The sequence below is a fragment of the Mesoplodon densirostris genome, chromosome 18, assembly GCF_025265405.1.
Source record: "Mesoplodon densirostris isolate mMesDen1 chromosome 18, mMesDen1 primary haplotype, whole genome shotgun sequence".
Classification (NCBI taxonomy): Eukaryota; Metazoa; Chordata; class Mammalia; order Artiodactyla; family Ziphiidae; genus Mesoplodon; species Mesoplodon densirostris.
Window position 1 is genome coordinate 45686508 of NC_082678.1, and position 21717 is coordinate 45708224.

At 56.1% G+C, this 21717-nt stretch overlaps 1 protein-coding gene across 1 annotated transcript in view; it reads right to left on the reverse strand.

The window, feature by feature from the left end:
* Positions 1 to 21717, reverse strand: part of PITPNM3 (PITPNM family member 3) — an 86382-nt gene that overhangs the window by 5324 nt on the left and 59341 nt on the right. The window contains exons 5-17 of the mRNA XM_060081053.1: positions 20219 to 20295; positions 19630 to 19865; positions 16528 to 16717; positions 15998 to 16120; positions 15382 to 15566; positions 12167 to 12339; positions 10723 to 10893; positions 9004 to 9198; positions 8302 to 8450; positions 5324 to 5440; positions 2838 to 2954; positions 2383 to 2531; positions 1955 to 2104 (exon numbers count right to left, since the gene is read on the reverse strand). Coding sequence (XP_059937036.1) covers positions 1955 to 2104; positions 2383 to 2531; positions 2838 to 2954; positions 5324 to 5440; positions 8302 to 8450; positions 9004 to 9198; positions 10723 to 10893; positions 12167 to 12339; positions 15382 to 15566; positions 15998 to 16120; positions 16528 to 16717; positions 19630 to 19865; positions 20219 to 20295 — 2032 coding nt within the window. The remainder of the gene's footprint in view (positions 1 to 1954; positions 2105 to 2382; positions 2532 to 2837; positions 2955 to 5323; positions 5441 to 8301; positions 8451 to 9003; positions 9199 to 10722; positions 10894 to 12166; positions 12340 to 15381; positions 15567 to 15997; positions 16121 to 16527; positions 16718 to 19629; positions 19866 to 20218; positions 20296 to 21717) is intronic.

Genomic DNA, 21717 nt, shown 5'->3' on the forward strand with positions numbered 1-21717 from the left:
GGTGAGGGCACCCGATGGACTGTCCCCCAGAGAGGAAGGACCACAGCCTCCCCTTCCCAGGTGTGGGAGGGGGACACTGACTTGGGAGGGGCTTGGAGAAGATATACTGGGAATAAAGGACGCAGGCTTATAAGGAGGAGGTCGACCCCTGAACTGAGCAGGTCCAGGGCCCGTTTCCACAAGGCCAGTGGACATCATGAGGTGAGCAGTCTCATAGGAGTCCTCGAGCCAGACTAGTTTTCTCTCCCCAAAGTGACCACTGCTGCTGGCGTGATGCAGGGCAGTCCCCTGACCCAATCCCCAAGAGCTCCCAGGACCCGGGATCAGTCCCACTCTTGGTGTTCTGATCACTTGGAGTCCTGGAGTACGGTTTCTCATGCCCATGACTTGTTTTCTCCACTGGACTGTGAATCTCCTCTAACTAGGATCTCTTTCTGCATCACTGCCCAGCCTAGAGCCTGGCCCAGAGCCAGCCTCAGAAAAGAGGGGAGGGAGAGAGGCAGGGAGAGAGGGAGAGACTAAAGTGGTACCTCTTTTACTTTTCTATTGGCAAAAATCCGTTTGCACCTCTCTCAGCAGTACAGTAGCCCTAGGAATCTGTGCTTCCTGCCACACCTCCTGCCCTGTCCCAACCTGGCCTCCAACATCCAATGGCCCTAAACTTGCCCCACCTCTTCCCCACACATAGTCTGTTCTTCCCTGCCCCTGTCACCTTCTTGGCCTATCAAAACCAGTTTTGTGGGCTTCCCTGGTGGCGCAGTGGTTGAGAGTCCGCCTGCCTATGCAGGGGACACGGGTTCGTGCCCCGGTCCGGGAAGATCCCACATGCCGCAGAGCGGCTGGGCCCGTGAGCCATGGCTGCTGAGCCTGCCCGTCCGGAGCCTGTGCTCCACAACGGGAGAGGCCACAACAGTGAGAGGCCCGCGTACCGCAAAAAAAAAAAAAAAAAAAAAAAAAAAAACCCACAGTTTTGTATTTTCTTCTTTTTGTCTTTCTGCATGTGCTAATATTTGTACAATGGCATGGACTGCAATATATATATATATATATATCTCCATCCTTCAGGAGTTGCCTCAAATGTCACCTGCCCCAGGAAGTCTGCTCTGCTTTCTCCAATCAGCTGTAGTAGCTGCAATCTCTCGATTAGCCCTGTGTGTTAGCTAGTCTTGAAAGATGGCCTCCCAGTGAGCCACATGCCCCAGCATTCACACCTTTATGTGGTCCCTTCCCCTCGAATCTGGTTCGATCCTGCGCCTCACTTATAACCAATAGAACGTAGTGGAAAGGACACTGAATTCCGAGGCTGGGTCCTAAGAATGCTTGTAGCTTCCAGCTGGGTCTCTAGGAACCAGAGGAGGCTGGTCACCATGGTGGAAGTCAGCCACCAGGTACAAAGTCTGGCTAGTCTGAGACCCCCTGGCTGGCCACATGGAACAGCCACATGGAGAGAGAGAGAGACACCCCAGCCGAGCAACGAGACACGTGAGTTCATCATCCATCTCGGACATCTTGAACCTCCAGCCCCGTGGAGCCCTTAGATGACCCCCAGCCTGGACCACCACCTGACTGCCACTGCTGGAGAGACCCCACGTGAGAAACTCCAAGCAGAACCCAGTCAACGACGTGACAGAATAATAAAGCATGATCTTCAGTTGCTAAGTATGGAGCCATTTGCTACATAGCAACCGGTAATCAGAACACACCAATTTTATCCTGATTGGGATCTGAATGCAAGAGACCAGGCCTGATTCACTGCACAGAATGCTCAGACAGCGTTAGAATAAACAGAGGGAGGAAGACAGAGAGAGAGGGAGGGAGGGCATCCGAGTTTCTCAAGGGCCCTCAGTATTACTCCTGGAGGTGAAGCCAGGACTCCCGGCTCCGGGCCCATAACCCCCAGGGCTGCTGGCCCCTGCCCCGGGGGACACATCCCCTGCAGGGAGGGAGCACTCACCGGACAACATCCACTGCCCCCGGCCGGACCTTGGGGTCGCTTCCCATGATGGACACGCTGGCCGCAAAGGAGCCGTCGATGCTGAAGACCACGCACTCCATGCCCCGGGGTAGCACCGTGAGGTAGCTCATCGCGCATGTCTGGTCGCCCCTGAAAGATATGGCCAGCCGTGCGCTCAAGGTCAGGTGTCAGCCTGAGGCCAAGGTCAGCCCACAGCCAGGGTCAGAGCTCAGTCGGGGCCAGGTTGAGAGAGAACCTGGATGGCATCTCCTGATGCTACAGCTGTGACCGCATCCCATTTTCCTCTCTCCCTGCAGACAAGGACAGGGTCCAAAAGACAGTACCTCGAGGACCCCATCTTCTGGACAGGCCTGGCTGGCAGGGCCAAGGAACTGGGTGAAAGCACGAGAATGTTCCCTGGGTCTTACCTGACGACCATCTTCACAGGGTAGACTCCGACCCCCAGGCGCCGGGGCCGCGGCACGCTGTACGTGATTCGGCCGCTGCTGTTGGTGATCTCCGTGTCCAAGTGCACCCAGCGGCCGGAGGAAGGCTCTGCCATCACCAGGATGTCCACCTGCAGGCAGTGAGGGGACCAGGGAAATCGCTGAAGGCCGAGGGGCTGGGGCTGGGCTTGGGAGCTCTTCTCTGCCAAGACAGCAGGGCTTGGGGTCCTGTCCGATGCTAGTTCCTGGCTCCAACCACCTTTCCTCTTTCCACGGCAGCTGCACCAGCTTCTCCGAGGCACCCAGTCCATCCCTCACTCCCACTCTCCCTCCCTGACCTGCGTGAGCGTCTCCCACCTCGTGCAGCCAGGCCTTCCGCAGCCCTCACCCCACGTGCCATGTGGTACCCAGGAGGGGATGGCCCAGCCTCTCTGTACCTTCTCCCCGGTCAGGGCCACCATGTCGAGGGGCCCGTACATGAACCGTCCCACCAGGACCTGGGGGCCGTCTTCGGCAGCAATCACGTCGTTGGCCCGGTGGTTGGCGGTGACATTCTGGAAGGACAGAAACCAGCTCAGCTTCTGCAAGGGGACTTGACCTGGTTTTTTCCTTACGTCAGCCCAGGGTCAGCCGGAGGGATGCGCGCTTGCCGGATATTGCCTTCCTTCCTATTAACCTCATTAGAGTTTCCGAGATGTGTCCCCATGGAATCCACGAGGGAAACAGACCCTTAGACCCTCACGTTGTCTCCAAGGAGTCCTGGGCTCCTGCAGACCAGCATTCTCCACTCTTGATTCTCCCCATGGCCCGGAGGTAACAGCCAGTCCTCAGAGCCTGGCATCCCTCTAGACCCCCAGGCTGGAAACTGAGGGTCACCTTCACTTCTTCCTTCCTCATCACGACTCACATCCAGTAGCCGTTTACCATCCGTCTCTGCTTCGTGGGCGATTTAAATGTCAAGAGTAGAGAAAACAGTGTAGGAAGTCTCGTGTGGCCGGAAACCAGTCACAGCCATTCTGGTTCTGTTCTTCCCTGGCTGGATTCCCCCACCCCGCTCCAGATCATTCTGGAGCAATGCTGGACGTTGCGTCACTTGTCTCTAACTATCCCAGCATCCCCATCCTTCTTCATGTCTGGTTTCAATTCATTCCGTAGCTCAGAGGCCTACATTGGCCCCAGCTGCCCACCACTCCCAGCCTGGCTTCAAGACCCCAACCACTCTATCTGTACAGAACCACCCACATCTGTGTCTTTTCCCACACCCAGGTACCTCTCACCTGGGCTCTGCTAGTAGCATCTTAAAGGAGCCCCCTTATTCAAAAACATTCCCCGTGGCAGATCAACCGTCTTTATAAAGCACAGATCTTTTAACCCCCCGGGGCCCTTGGGATGAAGTACAAATCCTGAGCCTGGCATCAAAACTTTGCTGGGCAATCTTTTCAGTCCCATCTCCTGCTGCCGCCCTTTGAAGCCCCACTGGTTCTTTCAGGTCAGGCTCTGCAGAGGCCTCTGGGCCTTTGCTCACACTGGTCCCCCCACTTTCTATGGCATCCCTGGTCCCCTGCCTCCTTCTTCCAGGCCATCCACTAAGACCTGACTCAACTTCGTCCTCTCCAAGAAGCACTGGTGGACTCCCCAAAGATGGTCTCTACCTCCTCTCAATTCCCATGGTATTTTAATTCAATTCAACAAACATTTGCAGGCACCTCATCTGCACTGGTCCCAGAGCTGGGCTCTGGGGATGCAGAGAGGAACCAGTCATGGACCCTGACCTGGAAACCCTCAGTCAAGTGGGAGATGCAGGCCTGCTTACAAGAACACTGATAAGGGAAGAGCTCATTCATGGAAATAAACACATGGAAAGATGCCATAAAAAGGAATTAAGTACTGACAAAAACCACAACGTGGATGAACGTTGAAAAAGGTGCTCAGTGAAAGAAGCCAGACGCAAGGAACCACATATTGTATGATTCCATTCTATGAAATGTCCAGAATAGGCAAATCTATAGAGACAGAAAGTAGATCAGTGGTTGTTTAAGGTTAGGGGTGGTAGTAGGGGGCTGGGGGAGGGGGATGGTAGCTAAAGGTTAAGGGATTTCTTTTGCAGGTGATGAAAATGATCTAAAATTAACCATGATGATGGCTGCACACACTTTAAGTGGGTGAATTGTATAAAATGTGGTTATAGCTCAATAAATATGTTTGCCAAAAAAAGAGTTGATTCGTGGATCACTGATCACCTTGTACCATTTAGGACTGTTCTTGGGGTCCATGTCTGATGTTCCCACAGGACTGGAAGTGCCCACCACAGCAGTGGCTGTGCTTGTAAATCCCTGTGCCCCACTGCCTGGCAAAGGGTCTGGGACACAGTGGGTATTGACCATCGCTTGCTGAGTAAATGAATGTATGTCTACCGAACTCCTATTCATACGTCAATACCTTGCAGAGATGATGCTTCTTCAGGGAAGCGCCGCACGTCCTGCCCCGACAATCCTTCTCTTCATCTTCTTCCTAATCTGTGCCTCCCTCTATATGATGGCAAATGCCACACCGGGCTGTGAGCCCCGTGGTTGTGTGTAGGACTCTTTCAGACCCCTGGGTACATCTACAGAGGCCTGGCCTATAGCAATTGCTCCACAATTGGCATCTCCTCACCATCCCCAGTGCCCTGGAGCCCCACCCGTGGTGCTCCTGCGGAGCCAGGCCACGGGCAAACAGCTCCCCATCTCACCTATTCCCCCCTCCTCCTCCACTGCAGCCCCGGGGGCCTCGTCTAAGCCTGAATCCCAGCATGTATGAGCACGGAGATCTGAGGAGCGAACCAAAGCCCTTCCCCGCCATGTGGATGCCTCAGTCCCCGGGGGCAGACCCACCTCCCCGAGACCACAGCCTCAACCCGTAGGCACCTCCAACAAGCACATACCCGCAGCTTGACCTGGGTCCTCTTACGAAGCCACTTCTCGCGGGGGTTGGCGGGGCTCAGTGCTGCGGGGTCCAAGCCAGTGCTCTCCTTGACGTTCACGCTCTCATAGCGCATCACCTGATCAGCGGCCCAGCAGGACTCCGGGTCAGGCCATCTGGACCCCTCTCCCTCCTCCCCACAGTGTCAGGGCCCTCCAGCTTGCGGCCAGTCAGGCTCTCCCCCAGGCCTCCCCACCTCCCAGCGTGGGACCCTCAGGAGGCCGGGAGCCCCCAGCACCTACCACTCTGCCCACCTGTCCTGACGGCTGGGGCCAGACCACTGTCTCTCAAATGCTCTGGCCTGGGAGCAGCCTCTGCTCTTGACACCCAAATCTAACAGCCACCTGCGTCTGTACCCCTTCTCTGCCTTCCCCCATTACGGTGGGTGACCCTTATTGAAGGCCAGCTGGAGCCCTGGTCCCACCCAGCCCCACCCACCTCCTCAAGAACATAATGGAGCCAGCTCCCCTCTGAACCCTACATCGCTGGCTAGTCCCTCACTACTGGATCCTTCTCCTTAGCATCTAAATATGCTGTCATAGCGCCTCTCCCTAGGACCCGTCTCAACAACCATCACACGTTCCTGTTCTCCCTGACAGCAAAAGTCCACAGAAGACTCGCCCTGCACTGTCTCCACTTCCCCCCCTGCCTTCTCCCCTCCCTCACTCCAGGCAGGCTTCTGACCCTGTGTCTCCCCTGAAGCCATTCTTGCCAAGGCCCCGTGACCTCCACCCTGCCCAACTCAGTGGCCCCCTCCCGTCTATCCACTCTGGTCCTCTTCCGACCTCAAGGGATGTCCTCCCCCGTTCCCTTCGGTGGCTCTTCCTCTCTCCCCAGAGGAGCTCCAGGACTCCTCCCTGAGCTTCTCCATCTACAGTAACTCCCTCGGTATCTGTGATATTGTGATTTATAATAAGAAGTATATATTTGGTCTTTGTCCAATTTCTGGCACAAAGCTCCTCAAATCCTTGGAATTTCCTAAGTGAGAGGGACAAAGGTGTCTTTTGATATGTTAATGAGGTGACTTGAACCGCATCTAAGGATGGGGCTGGTTGCCAGGAGAACCAACCTTGTGATCAGAGGGTTGGAACATTCAGTCCCACCCCAGCCCCACATCACCACCTCCAGAGAGGGGAGAGGGGCTGGAGGCTGGAGTTCAATCACCGATGGCCAGTGATTTAATCCATCATGTCTATGTAATGAAGCCTCCACAAAAACTCAAAAGTATGGGATTTGGAGATCTTCCAGGTTGGTGAACACATGGGAATCTGGGGACAGTGGTGCCCTCAGAGAGGGCATGGAAGCTCCAACTCCTTTCCCCATACCCTGCCTTTTGCATCTCTTCCATCTGGCTGTTCCTTTTATAAAATCCTTTTATAATTAACCAATAATCTAGTAAATAAACTGAGTTCTGTGAGCCACTCTAGCAAATTAACTGAATCCAAGGAGAGGATCTTTGGAACCTCCATTCTATAGCCCGTGAGTCAGAAAACCCAGGTGAGGGACTTCCCTGGTGGTCCAGTGGTAGAGAATCCACCTTCCAATGCAGGGGACGTGGGTTCAATCCCCGGTCGGGGAACTAAGATCCCACATGCTGTGGGGCAACTAAAACCCACGCACCACAACTACTGAGCTCACACGCCTCAACAAGAGAGCCCACGTGCCGCAAACTACAGAGCCTGCATGCCACAACTAGAGAGAGAAAAACCTGCATGCCACTACTAGAGAGAAGCCCATGCGCTGCAACGAAAGGACCCACATGCCTCAGTGAAGATCTCATGTGCGCCAACTAAGACCTGACGCAACCAAAAAAAATTTTTCATGATGTTTAAAAAAAAGAGAGAGAGAGGGAGAGAAACCCAGGTGACGACCTGAAGATTGACATCTGATGGGGGAGGGGCAGGCAGTTGTCAGGCTGAGCCCTTAACCTGTGGGATCTGACCCTATCTCTAGGTAGATAATGTCAAAACTGAGTGAAATTGTAGGACACCCAGCTGAGGTCAGAGATTGCCTGGTGTGGGGAAAAAACCCACACACGGGAATTGGTGTGAGAAGCAGGGCAACCCATCGCTGGCTTTAAATGCCATCCAAGCTCTGATGACTCCACATTTTTATCTCCAAGCCAGCTAAGCTCCAGACTCTCCACTCACCTTCCCTCCCAACATCTAACAGGCATCTCATCTTCCCAGGTCCAGACCCAAGACTCAGTATCCCCTCCCGCCCAGCCCCGCTCTCCCCCAGCCCTAGGGCATGGTGTCACCATAGTTAATCGAGTGGAAACCAGGATTCGTGGGACCCCCCCCCTTCCCTCAAAGCCCGAACGTCAGCAGGTCCTGTCATCACACCTCCAACCCGGCAGCTCCTCGGCACCTCCACCACCAGCTTCCTAGCCCAAGCCGCCACCTCAAGGTTGGGATCCCATGCTTGCCTCATAGCGGGGCCTCACGCTTGCTCTCCTGCCCTCCAAGCAGCAGCCACAGGACTTCCTTCTAAAATATCAGTATCTCTCCCTTGCTCAAAACTCTGCAGTGGCTTCTCATTGGACCCAGTATAAAATCCCCCTCTGACCTTGGCTGTGGAGGGTGCATGTGATCCGACCCTCACCTCCCATCCTCTTCCCCACCAGGCTCTCCCTCAGTCACTGGCCTCTCTCTCCACCTATTTTAGAGACGAGGACCTTGAGACCCACAGGGGAACAGGCATGATGACTCCAGTCTCCAAGCTGAAACATAGGTACATTCTCCTATGTGGTGTCTATTTAATTTTCTAGAAAGTACCACGCCATTGGCCAGAAGCCAGCGTTCCTTAGGAAAACCGTTGTCTGTCCAGGTCACCCCCCCACTCATCACGCTTCAGTGCCTTCCCAGTGTCCAACGTGGCCCGCGAGGTCAGCCTCTTCTCCCCAGAAGGACGGGCCCTCCCAAGAAGGGACGACAGTACCTGTCTCAGGATGAAGGCCACCACGTCCGTGGACTCCCAGTAGCTGGCGTGGAAGAGGTGGGGTAGGGCCACAGTGGGGAAGGCGGTGAGGACGTCGGGGCAGTACAGGGCGTAGTCGATGCGCTTGCTGCCCCACCACTTGGCTGTGACTGCGGGTCCAAGAGGGGGGCAAGGTCAGAGCGGCCTGCCCGGGGCTTTGACCCAAGGGGCAGCGTGGGACCCCAGGGCCCGGTCCAGGGGTGGATGTGCTACTCGGGGCACAAGTCTGGGGCCAGAGCGCTCGGCTCAGAATGAGCCCTGGGAAATGTGCCGGTCCTCCTCCACCTTCAACGACCCCCCAGCCCCCTCGCATACCCACCCCTCCCCCAGGACGCGTGCTGCAAACTGGTCCCCAGGATGGGGGCCTGACCCACGGAGACGTGCACAGTCTCATCCCAGGGCTGTTGGTCACAGGGACTCCCAGGGGGAAAACTGAACGTTGGGATTAAGTCGAGGCCCGGCAAGGTCACATCTCAGTCCACGGTCAGAGGTCAGGGCCCCTGTCCAGGGTCAGAGGTCACAGTTCTGAGGTCAGAGCTCGGTCTGGATTCCCTTTTCCCCTCCTCCCCCGCCCTCAGCAGCCCCGGCAGTGGGCCAGCGGCCACCCGGAGGAGGGTTCCCTCTCCCGCGAATCCAGGCAGGGCCCGGGAGACCCTCACTCACTGCGGGAGGTGCCCACGGGGGCCAGGCTGTCCGAGGACTCCGAGCTCTCACTGTGGGAGCTGCCCTGGCTTATCCTCCGCCCCGGGCGCTGGGACCTCGGGGCCTGAGGGGGTGAGGCAGGGGCCTCCAGAAGCGGCGGGCTGCCCGGGGAGCTGCCCTCCAGGAAGAGGGAGCTGTGGGTGTGCAGGGCGTCAGCTGGAGGGGGAATTTCACAGTCAAGGCCGAGTGGTGGGCCTCAGATGAAGCTGCCGGTGTGCGCCAGCCCCATGCTGGGCAGGAGGCTGAGCCCGGCCTGCTCCCTCACCTGCCCAACGGGCAGCCCGCACCTCTTACCCCAGGGCCTGACGGGACCCCCTCACCATAGTGTGCAGTCAGATTTCACCTCCTCCAAGCCATGGGTTAGGCAGGCACGAGTCAGGGTCCCAACCATCACGTCCAGCCCCAGTAGAGCTGCCGAGGGCGCGTCTGGGACACTGCCTCAAAAGCACCAGCTGAGGTCACAGGTGGCACATTACCATGTACTCTTGTATCAGACTCCTCCCTGAGCCACAGAGGACTGTGGCTGAGCTTGGAAATGAATGGGGCCTCCAGCCTGGGAGCGAGGGCGCCCCCTGGGGGCAGGGGGATGCCCTGAGCAGAGAGTGACACATTTTAAGATGTGGGAAGGTTTTAGAGCCCCTTCTATCTACGGAAACTCCTGACAAAAGAGGACTTTGGAAATTAAGTTTCCATTGAAATGGGGGCAAGGGGGGTAAATTGGATTTTTTTTTTTTTTTTTTTTTTTTTTTGCGGTACGCGGGCCTCTCACCGCTGCGGCCTCTCCCATTGCGGAGCACAGGCCCCGGACGCGCAGGCCCAGCGGCCACGGCTCACGGGCCCAGCCGCTCCGCGGCACGCGGGACCCTCCCGGACCGGGGCACGAACCCACGCGCCCTGCGCCGGCAGGCGGACTCCCAACCACTGCGCCACCAGGGAAGCCCGGTAAATTGGATTTTAATCCTGAATGAGCCACGTGCACAGCAGCCCCCGCCCCCAATCTGGCCCAAATCTATGAACAGGCTTGGCTAAACTTCCTGAACTGTGGTACAGAGCCAAGGCTCTGATCTCCAAGCCCCTGACTGTCCAACAGAGGCCTCCCCTTGGCCTCACCCCAGTCCATGCCTGGCTCACCCCACTTAAGCCCTGGAGGCCATTGGCCCTCCCCCAAACCCACCTGCCCTTGCTCCTGATGTTCCCTCCACCCCGAAGATCTCTCCAACCCCCATCCTCCAGCTCTTCTCCACCTGTCCAATGCCTTGGTTGAAGGTCCCCTCTTCCATGAAGCCCTCCAGGGTGACCCACTCCATGCCCTGCCCCTCCAGAGTCCAGGCTGGGCTCTAGGAATAGTACTCAGCATGGATCCCTGGACTTACAATCAGGTCTGACAACTCAAGTATGATGCTGGTCCCGGCCATGGGAGCTGGTCATGGGGCAGAGCCCAAAGATGCCTCCTGCAGAACAGGTGCTCACACAGGTGGGCTGCTCGGAAGGCAGGTGAGTCAGCTGTCTTCCTGTCCCCCCCCCCCCCGCACCAAGCACATAGACCTTGTTCAGGTGAGTCTAGTCAACTCTGACAGCTGACTAGCTTGGAGGGGCTGGACCAGAGAGGGTGTCCTGGGGCACCTCCTAGCTGGGGCCCAGCCTCCGGCTCAGCACACTCTTATACTCCTGAGGGCCTACCAAGGAGGAGGGAATGTCCGTCACCCAGCGGGAACCTCTGGTAGCGGGGCACGCTGACGGGCGACACCAGGTGGAACTTGGGCTCCAGCAGTGGTTCAAGCCGGGAGGCAGAGGGGTCTGCGCAGTGGAAAAAGCTGTAGACCTGACTGCAGGCAGGACGTACCTGGAAACCTGGGTGGGGGTGGGAAGTGGGAGGATACATGGGGGAAGCCCCTTGAGCACCTGCTCCCTTGGCCCTAGGAGGCTCCCTTGACTGCAGCTTTGAGTAGCCTACTCCTCTGCTCAAGAACCTGCCATGGCTCCCTGCTACCGACAGGATCAAAGCCATGAGGTTCAGCTTGGCCTTCAATGCCTTGCCAACCTGCCCCACCTAGAAAAACCGCTGTAGGCGCCCAGCACTACAGCCATGGTGGACGTCAGTGACTCCCCAGCCAGGGTTGCTGCTTTCCTTTCTCTGTGCTTCTGCTCAAGGTGCCCCTCCTCCTAGCAGGACGCCCTCCACTATTTCCACCGGTCAAACGCCTTTAAATTCTTCTAGCTGCCACTTAGTTGCTACCTGATCTATGAAGCGGACCTAGGATCTTTCAGTCAGGATCAGCACCCCTTCCTTCGGCCCGCTCAATTCCCAAGCCCAGTAGTAAGTAGACTTCTTAGTTTGCCAGAGCTGACAGAACACTTCTCCCATTGACCAGCAGGTGTCTCCACTGAGGCTTCAGCTCATCAACACACCTCCCTGTCCCTCTTAGAGGACTGGACAGTCCAGCATCCAGGGAGCCCTAGGTTTCCTTAGCAACGTTAAGGACGGCCGTGGGATTCTGCCTCCTCTCCCCACTTCTAGCAGACCCCCCCAACTTTTTATCTGTTCCATAGTGCAGGTTGTTGGTAAACTTTGGTGCTAAGGAAATTCGAGAATCCTTGATCCATTGTTCTCTGAGGTGCCTCCAGCCTCTTATATCCTCAGAGTCATTGCTAAGCCATCTGCTGGTGCAAATCACCTCCGTGTGTATTTTAGAGGAATGGGGAGAAGGCACTGAAGGCTGCAGGGACTGCAAGAGCAAACGCACTGAGGTGAGCAGGGCATCTGCAGGGGGCAGTGAGACCAACCCGGCTGCAGAGGGCCTGCCTGGGCGCTGGGGATGGAGGGGGTGGGTGCAATAGGGTTTCTCTTCCCTGACAGCATGACAACTGGACAATGGGGGCACAAATCAGTCTGGGGCATGTGACAGGGACAGCGAAATCCACCAGGAGCTGCCTCACCTTTGCCCATCTAGGGAAACTGCCCCACTCTCCTCCCCCCCCGACCCCTCCTTCTTCTTCCTCACCTCTCTCTTCATCTACCCCAACTCCGTGGCCCTCCCCACCCCCACTCTCCCCAATTCCAGGCCCTCACACAGTGGCCTAGTGACCCAAAGGCATCTTGGACCCCAGCCCACACCATACCCACCATCCAGTCCGGGCAGCACCGTCCTCCGCATGGCCAGGACCAGGCCCAGGGGCGAGCCAAAGAGGAAGAAGTCGGACACCTCAAAATCCAAGCGGCCCAGGCTGACCTCGGGGAGCTGGGGCCCCCCGGCCGCGGGGGGCTCAGCCTCATCCTTCAGCACGCTCGAGTGGATGCTGGCCGAGGGAGGAAGACAGGGGAGCGCAGGTTAGGGGAGGACCAAGCACGGGGGGTGAGCACTTAGCAGAGCAGCCTGAGGTCCGCGGTGCAGCGCCCAGCCCTCTGTCTCTGGGGCGGGGCTCAGACCCGGAGTCCACTTGATGGATCACCGACACGAGATGGCGACCATCTCAGCATCCAACACCAAGGCCTGGCCAACGTTTGGGTAAGGCAGCAGTCAGCCAACTTTTCCTGTAAAGGGCCAGATGGTAAATATTTCAGACTTCGGGGGCCATATGGCCTCCATCACATCTACTTAACTCAACTCTGCCGCGTGGCACGCGGGCAGCCACAGACGCTACTTGAACAAACACGCGTGGCCATGATCCAATCAAACTTTCTTCACTAAAATAGACTGAGCACCTGAAAACCTAAGCCCCCTGCACATTGGCACGTCTGCCCCATCGTACTGGTCTTGTGATGGCCACACTGTGAATTCCTGCCCTGTCCAGCAGAGAAGCCCGGCCTGGCCAGACAGCTGGGTGACATCAGTTCTGGCAGGATGAGGGCTTTCATGGTAACTCATGTTCCAGGCAACTTGCAAACACAGATGCAAAGAGCTTTGTCTCCCCTCCCCTCTAGCCCACAAAGGAAGCTGAGCTTAAAGAGAAAAACATGAGACACACAGAATTCCAGCCGTTCCCATCCCAGGTGCCCGTTGCCCCAAAGACTTCAAGTTGATGTTTAGCCACAGACCCAGAGTGGGCTGCTGAGAATGGGCAGAAAACTGGGGACCTCCCTGACCTTCCAGCTGCATTTAGGTACTGCTCGGGGTTTAAGAAAGTCCAGCAGGATCGCATGATCTATGAATCCATTAATGGAATGCAAATTCTACTAAAATACTCTAGTTGGAGGAGAAAGGGAATCCTAGAAATAACAATCGAAATAATGTGTGCCAGTCCCCCATCCCCTGTGGGCGAGGGTCTGGGCAGTTGAATCTGAATCCCCACACACCCTCCGCCTCTCGCAGTGTGAGCATCTTTCTGTGAGGATGACCACCCTGGTGTTTAACAATTCGTATTTCATGTACAGCGTGGTCCCTAAACACACACCAGCTACTTAACTGCCAGAGAAACAGCCATCTGTCCCTACACCAGAAGGAAGAGCTGGCTGTGTTGGACCAGCTATCGAGAGCCTCCAACTTCATGTCACTCTCCAAATTTGGGGCTTTCTTAAAGGATTTTTCAAGGATGAACCAGAAATGGTATGATTTTACCTTGCAACCTGACTTGAAATGTAGCTGCTTTTCTAAAGAATAATCTTTCCAAGGGGCTTTAAATATGATTTGAATATGCAGAGCCTTTGACTTAATAATTCTTCCTCCAGGAATCCATCTGAATGAAATAACCCATATATATATATATATATATATATATATATATATATATATATATATATATATATAATATTTATGCACAAAGATGTTTCTGGAGTGCTGTTTATAATTGCAAAGAACTGGAAAAAGCCAAAGTGTCCAGTTACTGGGACTAAGTAAGATGTCATCCATTCACTCAAAAAAATATTTTTAAGAATGGGGAGGGGGAAGGGTAAGCTGTGACAAAGCTAGAGAGAGGCATGGACATATATACACTACCAAACGTAAGGTAGATAGCTAGTGGGAAGCAGCCGCATAGCACAGGGAGATCAGCTCGGTGCTTTGTGACCGCCTGGAGGGGTGGGATAGGGAGGGTGGGAGGGAGGGAGATGCAAGAGGGAAGAGATATGGGGACATATGTATATGTATAACTGATTCACTTTGTTATAAAGCAGAAACTAACACACCATTGTAAAGCAATTATACTCCAATAAAGATGTAAAAAAGAAAAAATAAATAAAAAGTTTAAAAAAATAAATAAAATAATAATAATTTTTTAAAAAAAGAATATTTACCAAGTATTTTTAATTAATAATATAGGGAAAAGACCACAATATAAGAGGGTTTTTTAAAGTAAAACTATAGGCAAAGCAAGTAAAAAATATACTGCAAGGAAATACCCCGAAGTCAGCAATGGTGAGAGGATACACTTTCCAAATGTTGGGATGACCTCATGCTACTTATCATCTGGGTAGAAAAGAGGAGGGAGGATGGGAGGAGAGAATTGAGGAGAAAGGGAAGAAGAAAAGAGGCGTTCCCGGGCCTCCCTGGTGGCGCAAGTGGTTGAGAGTCCCCCTGCCGATGCAGGGGATACGGGTTCGTGCCCCGGTCTGGGAGGATCCCATATGCCGCGGAGCGGCTGGGCCCGTGAGCCATGGCCGCTGAGCCTGCGCATCCGGAGCCTGCGCGTCCAGAGCCTGTGCTCCGCAACGGGGGAGGCCACAACAGTGAGAGGCCCGCATACCGCAAAAAAAAAAAAAAAAAAAAAAAAAAAAAAGAGGCGTTCCCTCCCATCTGGATCTATGTTCAATACCCATCTGAATCCTGAATAAATGTACAGATAATTCATTTAGCCAGTGTCTGTTAACATGCCTCTTCTAGAAAGTTAAAGGGTGGGCAGTTCCATGGAGGGGCCCGGCTGGCCTTTGAATGAGAGTGCATTGGGTGCTGGGCCCTGGGAGACCAAACTGCTGACCCCAGCTCTCCAGTAAACTGGCTGTGTGATCCCTGGAAAGTTCCTAACCTCCTTGGCCTCTGCTGCCCCATCTGAGAAATACCAAGAACACAATATTAAGAAATACAAAACACACCTACATCTGTTCTTTCACCAGATTCTTAAGACCATCAGTGAAGTAGGCGGAAGAGCAGCATCTACTCTCTTGGTGGGACCGATTGCCCCCAGCTCTCTGTAAGCTGGGGAGTGGGGCGGACACAGCGTGCAGAGTCCCGGGTCTTGGCGCAGGGTCCGTGGGAAATGGCCTTGGTCCCAGCATTTCAGTGTTGCTCCCTTCCCCCCACCCCAATGCAAGGGCCTGGGAGTCACAGGCCTCCCAGATGACTATGGGCTGAGGTCCTGTCCCGCTGGACACTTTGCTGGAAGGCAGCAGGCACAAGGAGCGGTTACCTTGATAGGAAGGCGTGATGCTGGGTGATGGCCTCGCAGTCATAGGTGGAGGAGTCGCTCTGTTTCCGGGGCAATGGCCTCTTGGGTTCTTCATCCTCCAACGCGCTGGAGACATCGATGCTGCTCTTGCTGAGTCGCTTGCTGCCGGCCAGGCTGCATTCCTCCTCCACCACAACCGGGGTGTCCTTTGCGGCCGAGCAGAGGACAGGAGGACACTTCGGTCACCGGAGACTCCCGCCTCCTCCCCCAGCACAGATGAACCCCTTTCTCCTACGGTGTGAGAGGCAGTATTTCTTCCAAAAGGGGCATGGGAGCCACAGCACAGTAACGGTGGGATTTTAGGCACAGGGCTTTCCCCCAAGTCCAAAGGGCTCGGCAACCCAGCAGGACTCCGGACAGCTGTCTAGGGACCAAACCCGGCATGAGCCCTCTCTGGGCTTCAGTTTCTTCACCTGTAATAATCATCTCCCACTACTCTTGCAGGACTGTGATACGATACCTTGTAACGTGGATGTCACAGCACAAACATGAAAAGCTAACACTGCTCCCCCAGGAAAGGCCCTGTTCCCCTGGGGCCGGGGCCGGGGCTCCCCCATTCCCACTATCTGGCCCGCACCTGGGTGCTGCTGACGCTCCCCTTCCGGCTGCTGCTGCCAGGGCTGTCACCGGAGGGCCCCGCGCTGTAGCAGATGGCATCGAAGGCCAGGAGGCCCCCCACACAGTCCCCGATGAGACACACCTGGAGAAGGCAGAGCTGGGACTGCAGGCCTGCCCGCTGCCACCCCCCACCCCCACTCCACACCCAGCCAGAGCGTGGGTCGCCTGTCCGCGGGGGAACAAGGAGCCTCTCCCAGGGAGGCACTGAGAGTCCCAACAGGGGGATGGGAGGGTCAGCTTGAGGACAGGTGGCAGGCTACAGTCAGGGGTCAGACTTGGGCCACAGATCAGCATGGGCTGAAAATCAGAACTCAGATGTTGGCCTCAGTTTTTCTATCTGTAAAATGAGGATAAACTCAAAGATCTCAAAAGCCTCTTTGGATCTCAGAAGCTAGGGCTCCAGGGCACCCTGGTCTAGATCCTTCTGGAAGACCCCAGCCTCTCTCCAGGCAGGGACCAGGACAGGGAGGTGAGGGCAGGCTGTCCTACCTGCCCACTGAAGCCAATCCCATCGGGGGATTTGAGGAACTCCATGTACACCTGGTTGGCTCGCTCGATGACGGTGGCAACTGCATCCTGGTACTGCGGGGAGGAGATGGCCAACAGGGGCAGGGCGGCCAGAGGGATGTGGTCCTGGCTGTTGCTGAGACAGCCCTCATCGTGGCTGTAGGGATTCAGGCTGCAGACAGGGGGCCAAGGTAAGCCCAGCCGGGCAAAAGAGAGCACATGCTGGCCAGGAATTGGGCGTTCGGCTCGGGGACTCTTCAGGAGGACACAGGCAGGAGCCGGACGAGACAAAGCACAGGCAATGGGGTGGGGGTGGAGGGAGGGGCGAGCCTCTGCTGAATCCCCTGTATGTCCATCCCGTGCCAGCCATGATGTGGGCCCTGTGCCTCTTATGACAGCAGTGCTCTCTGCCCTTTTCTGTATGGCTTCAAAGGACACCCCAGTTATGGAGGAAGCCTCTGGTGTGGATCAGGATGGGGACATGTCATCATGGCAGACTTCCTGGAGGAGGTGAGGTTTGAACTAGGCCTCAAGAAAGGCTTCAGGGAAGCTAGAAGGGAGGTGAGAGGGCATGCCAGGCATGGGTATCACACATCGGCCACAGCTTGGAGGTGGGCACGCAGCTGCACGCATGATATCGTGTCCATCTTTCTGGGGAGAGGATCAGAGCCATCAGGGGCTTTGCAGAAAGGTCTGTGACCCCAGAAAGGACTGAGAGAGCCTGTCCTACAGCACCACCACCCCCCCACCAGTGGATTGATCCTCAGCCGCTGCGTGGGCCCCTCACTTCCTGCCTCCCTCTCTCTGGGCAGCTCAGCCCCAATAGGGACCAGCTCCCAGCTGCCTGTGCCTGCCTGCACCCCACCCATCCTACCTCTGTCCCCTGGGGTACCGGACCCAGCTGGCCAGGAGGGACAACAGAGGGAGGGACTGTACGTCCCCTCCCCAGAGCCTGCCCTTCCCCCATAGTCCAAGCTCAGGTCATCCCAGGGCCCAACAGGGACCTGACAGAAACTGGGGAAGGTGACAGGGCTCAGGGCACCCTGGACAGGAGGCAGAGACCTCATGGTGTGCCAGGCGGGCCTAACAGCCATTCCTCATCTCCAAAAGAAACACAAATTAGAGGAAACAGCCCTCAATTGCAGCCGGAGAGATTTTAATTAGCTGAGAAAGACCTCCTTCCCAGCAGTGATTAGGGGTGATCGATGGCTGGGGTAAGGAGCTGCCTGGGGGACAGCTAGGCTCCCTCCGGCTGGCCCCTCCAGTGGATGCCGGGCCATTTGTCTTCCGGGAGATCAGGCCTGAGCCGGGTGACCCGGCCCTGGAGGTCAGATGTCCTGGGGGAGAGGGGGGAGGGGTGGGGAGTCCTGAGATTGATGATGAAGGAACACAATTAACTCCGACTACTGGCAGTGAGGGACAGAGCCTTCTTTCAGCTGTGCTTCCCAAACCCGCTGCAGAGCAAAAGCCTGGAGGAAGTCGGGATGCAGATTCTAGGGCTCCTCCCCTCCGGACTCAGCCCACCCAGGGGGAGGCCCGACCGCCTAGCAGTTTAACAAAAAACACACCCGGAGTCTGGGCCATTAACCAGGTTGGGGAACTACTCTCCTTCCTGACCGAATCTCCTTCCTTCCAACTCTGGTTGGGATCTGCCCAGCCCGTGTCCTGGGAACACGGATAAATCTAGAAGGCAGAGGAGACTTTCCTTTCTCTCTCAGAGGGGAGAACTCTCTCTCAGAGGGGACTCCCCACATGCCCTCCCCATGTTCCCCCTGAAGCAGCCTGACGCTGAGCCCCTCTCCTTAGAGCCACACCTGATCCAGAGCACCCACTCCATCCCCCTGGGGAGTTGGCACCAGACTGGGGATCCCTCTCCACCCTCCCCAAACCCCACATGGATGGGGGCTCCTCTGCAGAAGCTATGAAAGGGGGTGAGGGGCGAGACCGAGGTGCCACTGGCCTCCCTTTCACCCCAGCTGCAGAAAGTTCCAGGCTCCAGGCTCGAGAGCCAGCCGTTTGCCACACAGGTGCTCAGGGTCTTGTTTGCCTATATCACTGCTGAGCAGCCAGGACTCCCAGCTGGCTCCAGGCACCACCTTCAGCTGGTTCAACAGGGCAGGCATCTGGGGAGCACCTGAGGGAGCCCCTGGGTCCTGGAGCAGTGGGCAGGATCTCCCAAAGTCCCCCAGGTTCTGAGGGCCCCCAGTTTCACAATCTGTCCCGTACTGGTTCCAGGGCAGGTTCGTGAAGAACTAAGCCCTGCAAGCACACTGCCTTATTCCCAGCCAGCAGGGTTCTCTTCTCCTGCCCCGGCCCACTGTCCACCAACAAGGACAGTGCCTTCAGCCCTACCAGGATGGTGATGTGAGTCTCAGCTAATGCCTGCGCCTTGCCACGTGCTTCACACGCACTAGCACACAGAATCCTCACGATAACTCTAGGAGGTGGTTAATATCATGATCATCCCCATTTTACAGATAAGGAAACACACAGGGAGAGGTTAAACAACTTCCCCCAGGTTACACAGCCGGAACTCAAATCCAGGCTGACCGGAGAGCCCGCACCCTTAAGATGTTACGCTACTCTCAAAGCACACCCAAAAGTCACCTCCTCCAGGAAGCCTCCCTGGCCCTCTCTCTGAGTGTCCGCAGTGCCCTGTGCCCCCTCCATCATAGCACACATCTCTACTGGCTCTTAATTGTGTGGCTCGAGAGTGGGGCTGCCTGGGTTTGACTCCTGGGTCCATGGGCTGCGTAACCCTGGGGACATTGCTTGACCTCTCAATGCCTCAGCTTCCTTGTCTGGGCCAAGGAGACCAGGGCCTGTTGAGCACAGGAAGTGGGTCTGAGTGCCACCCAGCCCCGGGCAGAGGAGGATTCGGTGCGCAAGTGTTAATCACTTTGGACTCTAGCTGACCACTTCCCACTGGTGATGCTCGTGGTTGATCGGGACCTGACAGCCCAGAGAGGCCTAGGAAGGCACCTACCTGCCCACCACGTACCCATGTGGCAGGGGCAGCCCCTCCGCTTCGGCCCCCCCCCGCCACCAACCCCAGCCAGTCCAAACAAGCAGAAAGGGACTCACTTGGAGACGAGTGAGAAAGCCTCAGAGCAGATGGCGGGACAGGGGACGAACTTGATGAGGATGTGGCCCAGGGCTGCGGGGAAGTGGGCGCGCGTGACCTTCTCCAGCACGGAGCTGAAGGTGTGGATGTCGGCCACCTTGCAGGACGGGTCCCCCGAGCCCGTGTCCAGGATGTTCCCCCCGTGCAGCACCAGCAGGAGGACGTGCGTCTTGCAGGAGCGCTGCAGGCAGCCTTCCTAAGAGGGACATCAGTCAGGAGAGACAGAGACCGGCAATGGGGAGGTGGGGGCAGGGGGCACACAGAGAATCACACACACAGGGGGACTCTGACGGCACCTCCTGTGCATTCAGAGTGAGGGGCACAGGCTGCTAGGAGGGCAAGCCCCTCCGTGTCAGGGTGGGAAGAGTCCCAAGAGACTCTTTTAGTTCATGCGGGATCCAGAAGCCCAGAGAAGGACAGGGACCAGCGTGACATCACACAGCAAGTCAGATGAAGAGCTGAGTGAAAACTGGGTGGCCTGTCTACCAGCTCGGGGCTCTTCCTGACATCCTGACCACAGAGGTGGCCCAGACACCCTCAGAAACCCACCTCATTGTCTTCGTGGATCTCGATGCTTCCCTGGGCTGGGAACCTCCGTCTCCTCAAGGAAACCCGGTACAGTTCTCCTGTGGGGTGGACAGAAGACTCAGCATCTTCAGGCCTCCCTCACAGTGACTGGATGTTCCCTGGGCCCAGCTGGCATGAGGCCTGGGCTCCCAGGTGAGCTGGAACGACAGCGTCCCCAGCTCGGGAGGGTCACGCTGCCCAGCCCCTGCCGCTGACAGATACACAACCTGAAACCTTTCTCCTCCTGAAGAAAGGGAGGCCGGGGACTTCCCTGGTGGCGCAGTGGTCAAGAATCTGCCTGCCAATGCAGGGAACACGGGTTCGAGCCCTGGCCCGGGAAGATCCCACATGTCGCGGAGCAACTAAGCCCGTGCGCCACAACTACTGAGCCTGCGCTCTAGAGCCCGCGACCCACATCTACTGAAGCCCGTGTGCCACAACTACTGAAGCCCGTGCACCTAGAGCCCATGCTCCGCAACAAGAGAAGCCACTGCAGTGAGAAGCCCATGCACTGCAACAAAGAGTAGTCCCTGCTCGCCGCAACTAGAGAAAGCCCGCGCGCAGCAACCAAGACCCAACGCAGCCAAAAATAAATAAATTTATTTAAAAAAAAAAAAAAAAGGAAGAAAAAGAAAGGGAGGCCGGCAGTGTGAGGCCATCATGGATGCTGTCTGTCCCTGAGGCCAAGAGGGGTGTCCCAGAAAGGAACTATTCTGCTTTTCTCACCAGTAACGAGAGAGCAACAGGACAGGTGCCATCTGGTGACTACCAGTTACGGAGGGAAACTTGGGCCAAGCATCCCTCTGAAAACGACTAGAGGAGCTGGGTAAAGTATTTTTTAAAGGTCTGTTTGAAGCTCTCGGAGTGACAGCAAGGCCTTAAATTATGGGACCCCGGTCCAGGGAAGGTGGATCCTCCGAGAGGCAAGGCCAGCATCCAGGAGCACACTCACCGTCACACACGAGATTTGGGGTGAAGCCAGCCACTGCCAGGAATGTTTTTCTTGCTTCTCTCGGCTGCCATGTCCTCCTCCAGTAAGCGCTCCTCGGCATCCAGCCCTGGCTGAGCTCTCGTTCCTCTAACATGTAAACTACAGCCGTGGACCAAATCTGGCCCGCCGTCTGTTTTTGTAAATAAAGTTTTATTGGGACACAACCGACTTTTTCATTTATGTATTGCCTATGGCTGCTTTTGTGCCACAGAAGCAGAGTTAAGTAATTGCCACAGAGTTCTTACAGCTGGCAAAGCCGAAACTATGGGCCATCTGTCTCCTTACAGAACAGTTTATCTGATCTAACACCCGCATTTCTGAATGTCACTGCACTGGACTCTCCGGTGGAGAGGCACCTCCAAGACATCCAACGGCCCCGTCATGGCCCACCCGGTGATGCCGGCCACACTGAGGAATCCTCACCACCTCTCCTTTCTCCCCATGAGAAGGATACTATTTTCTCTGTGTGGCTGAACCACAAAGCTAGACT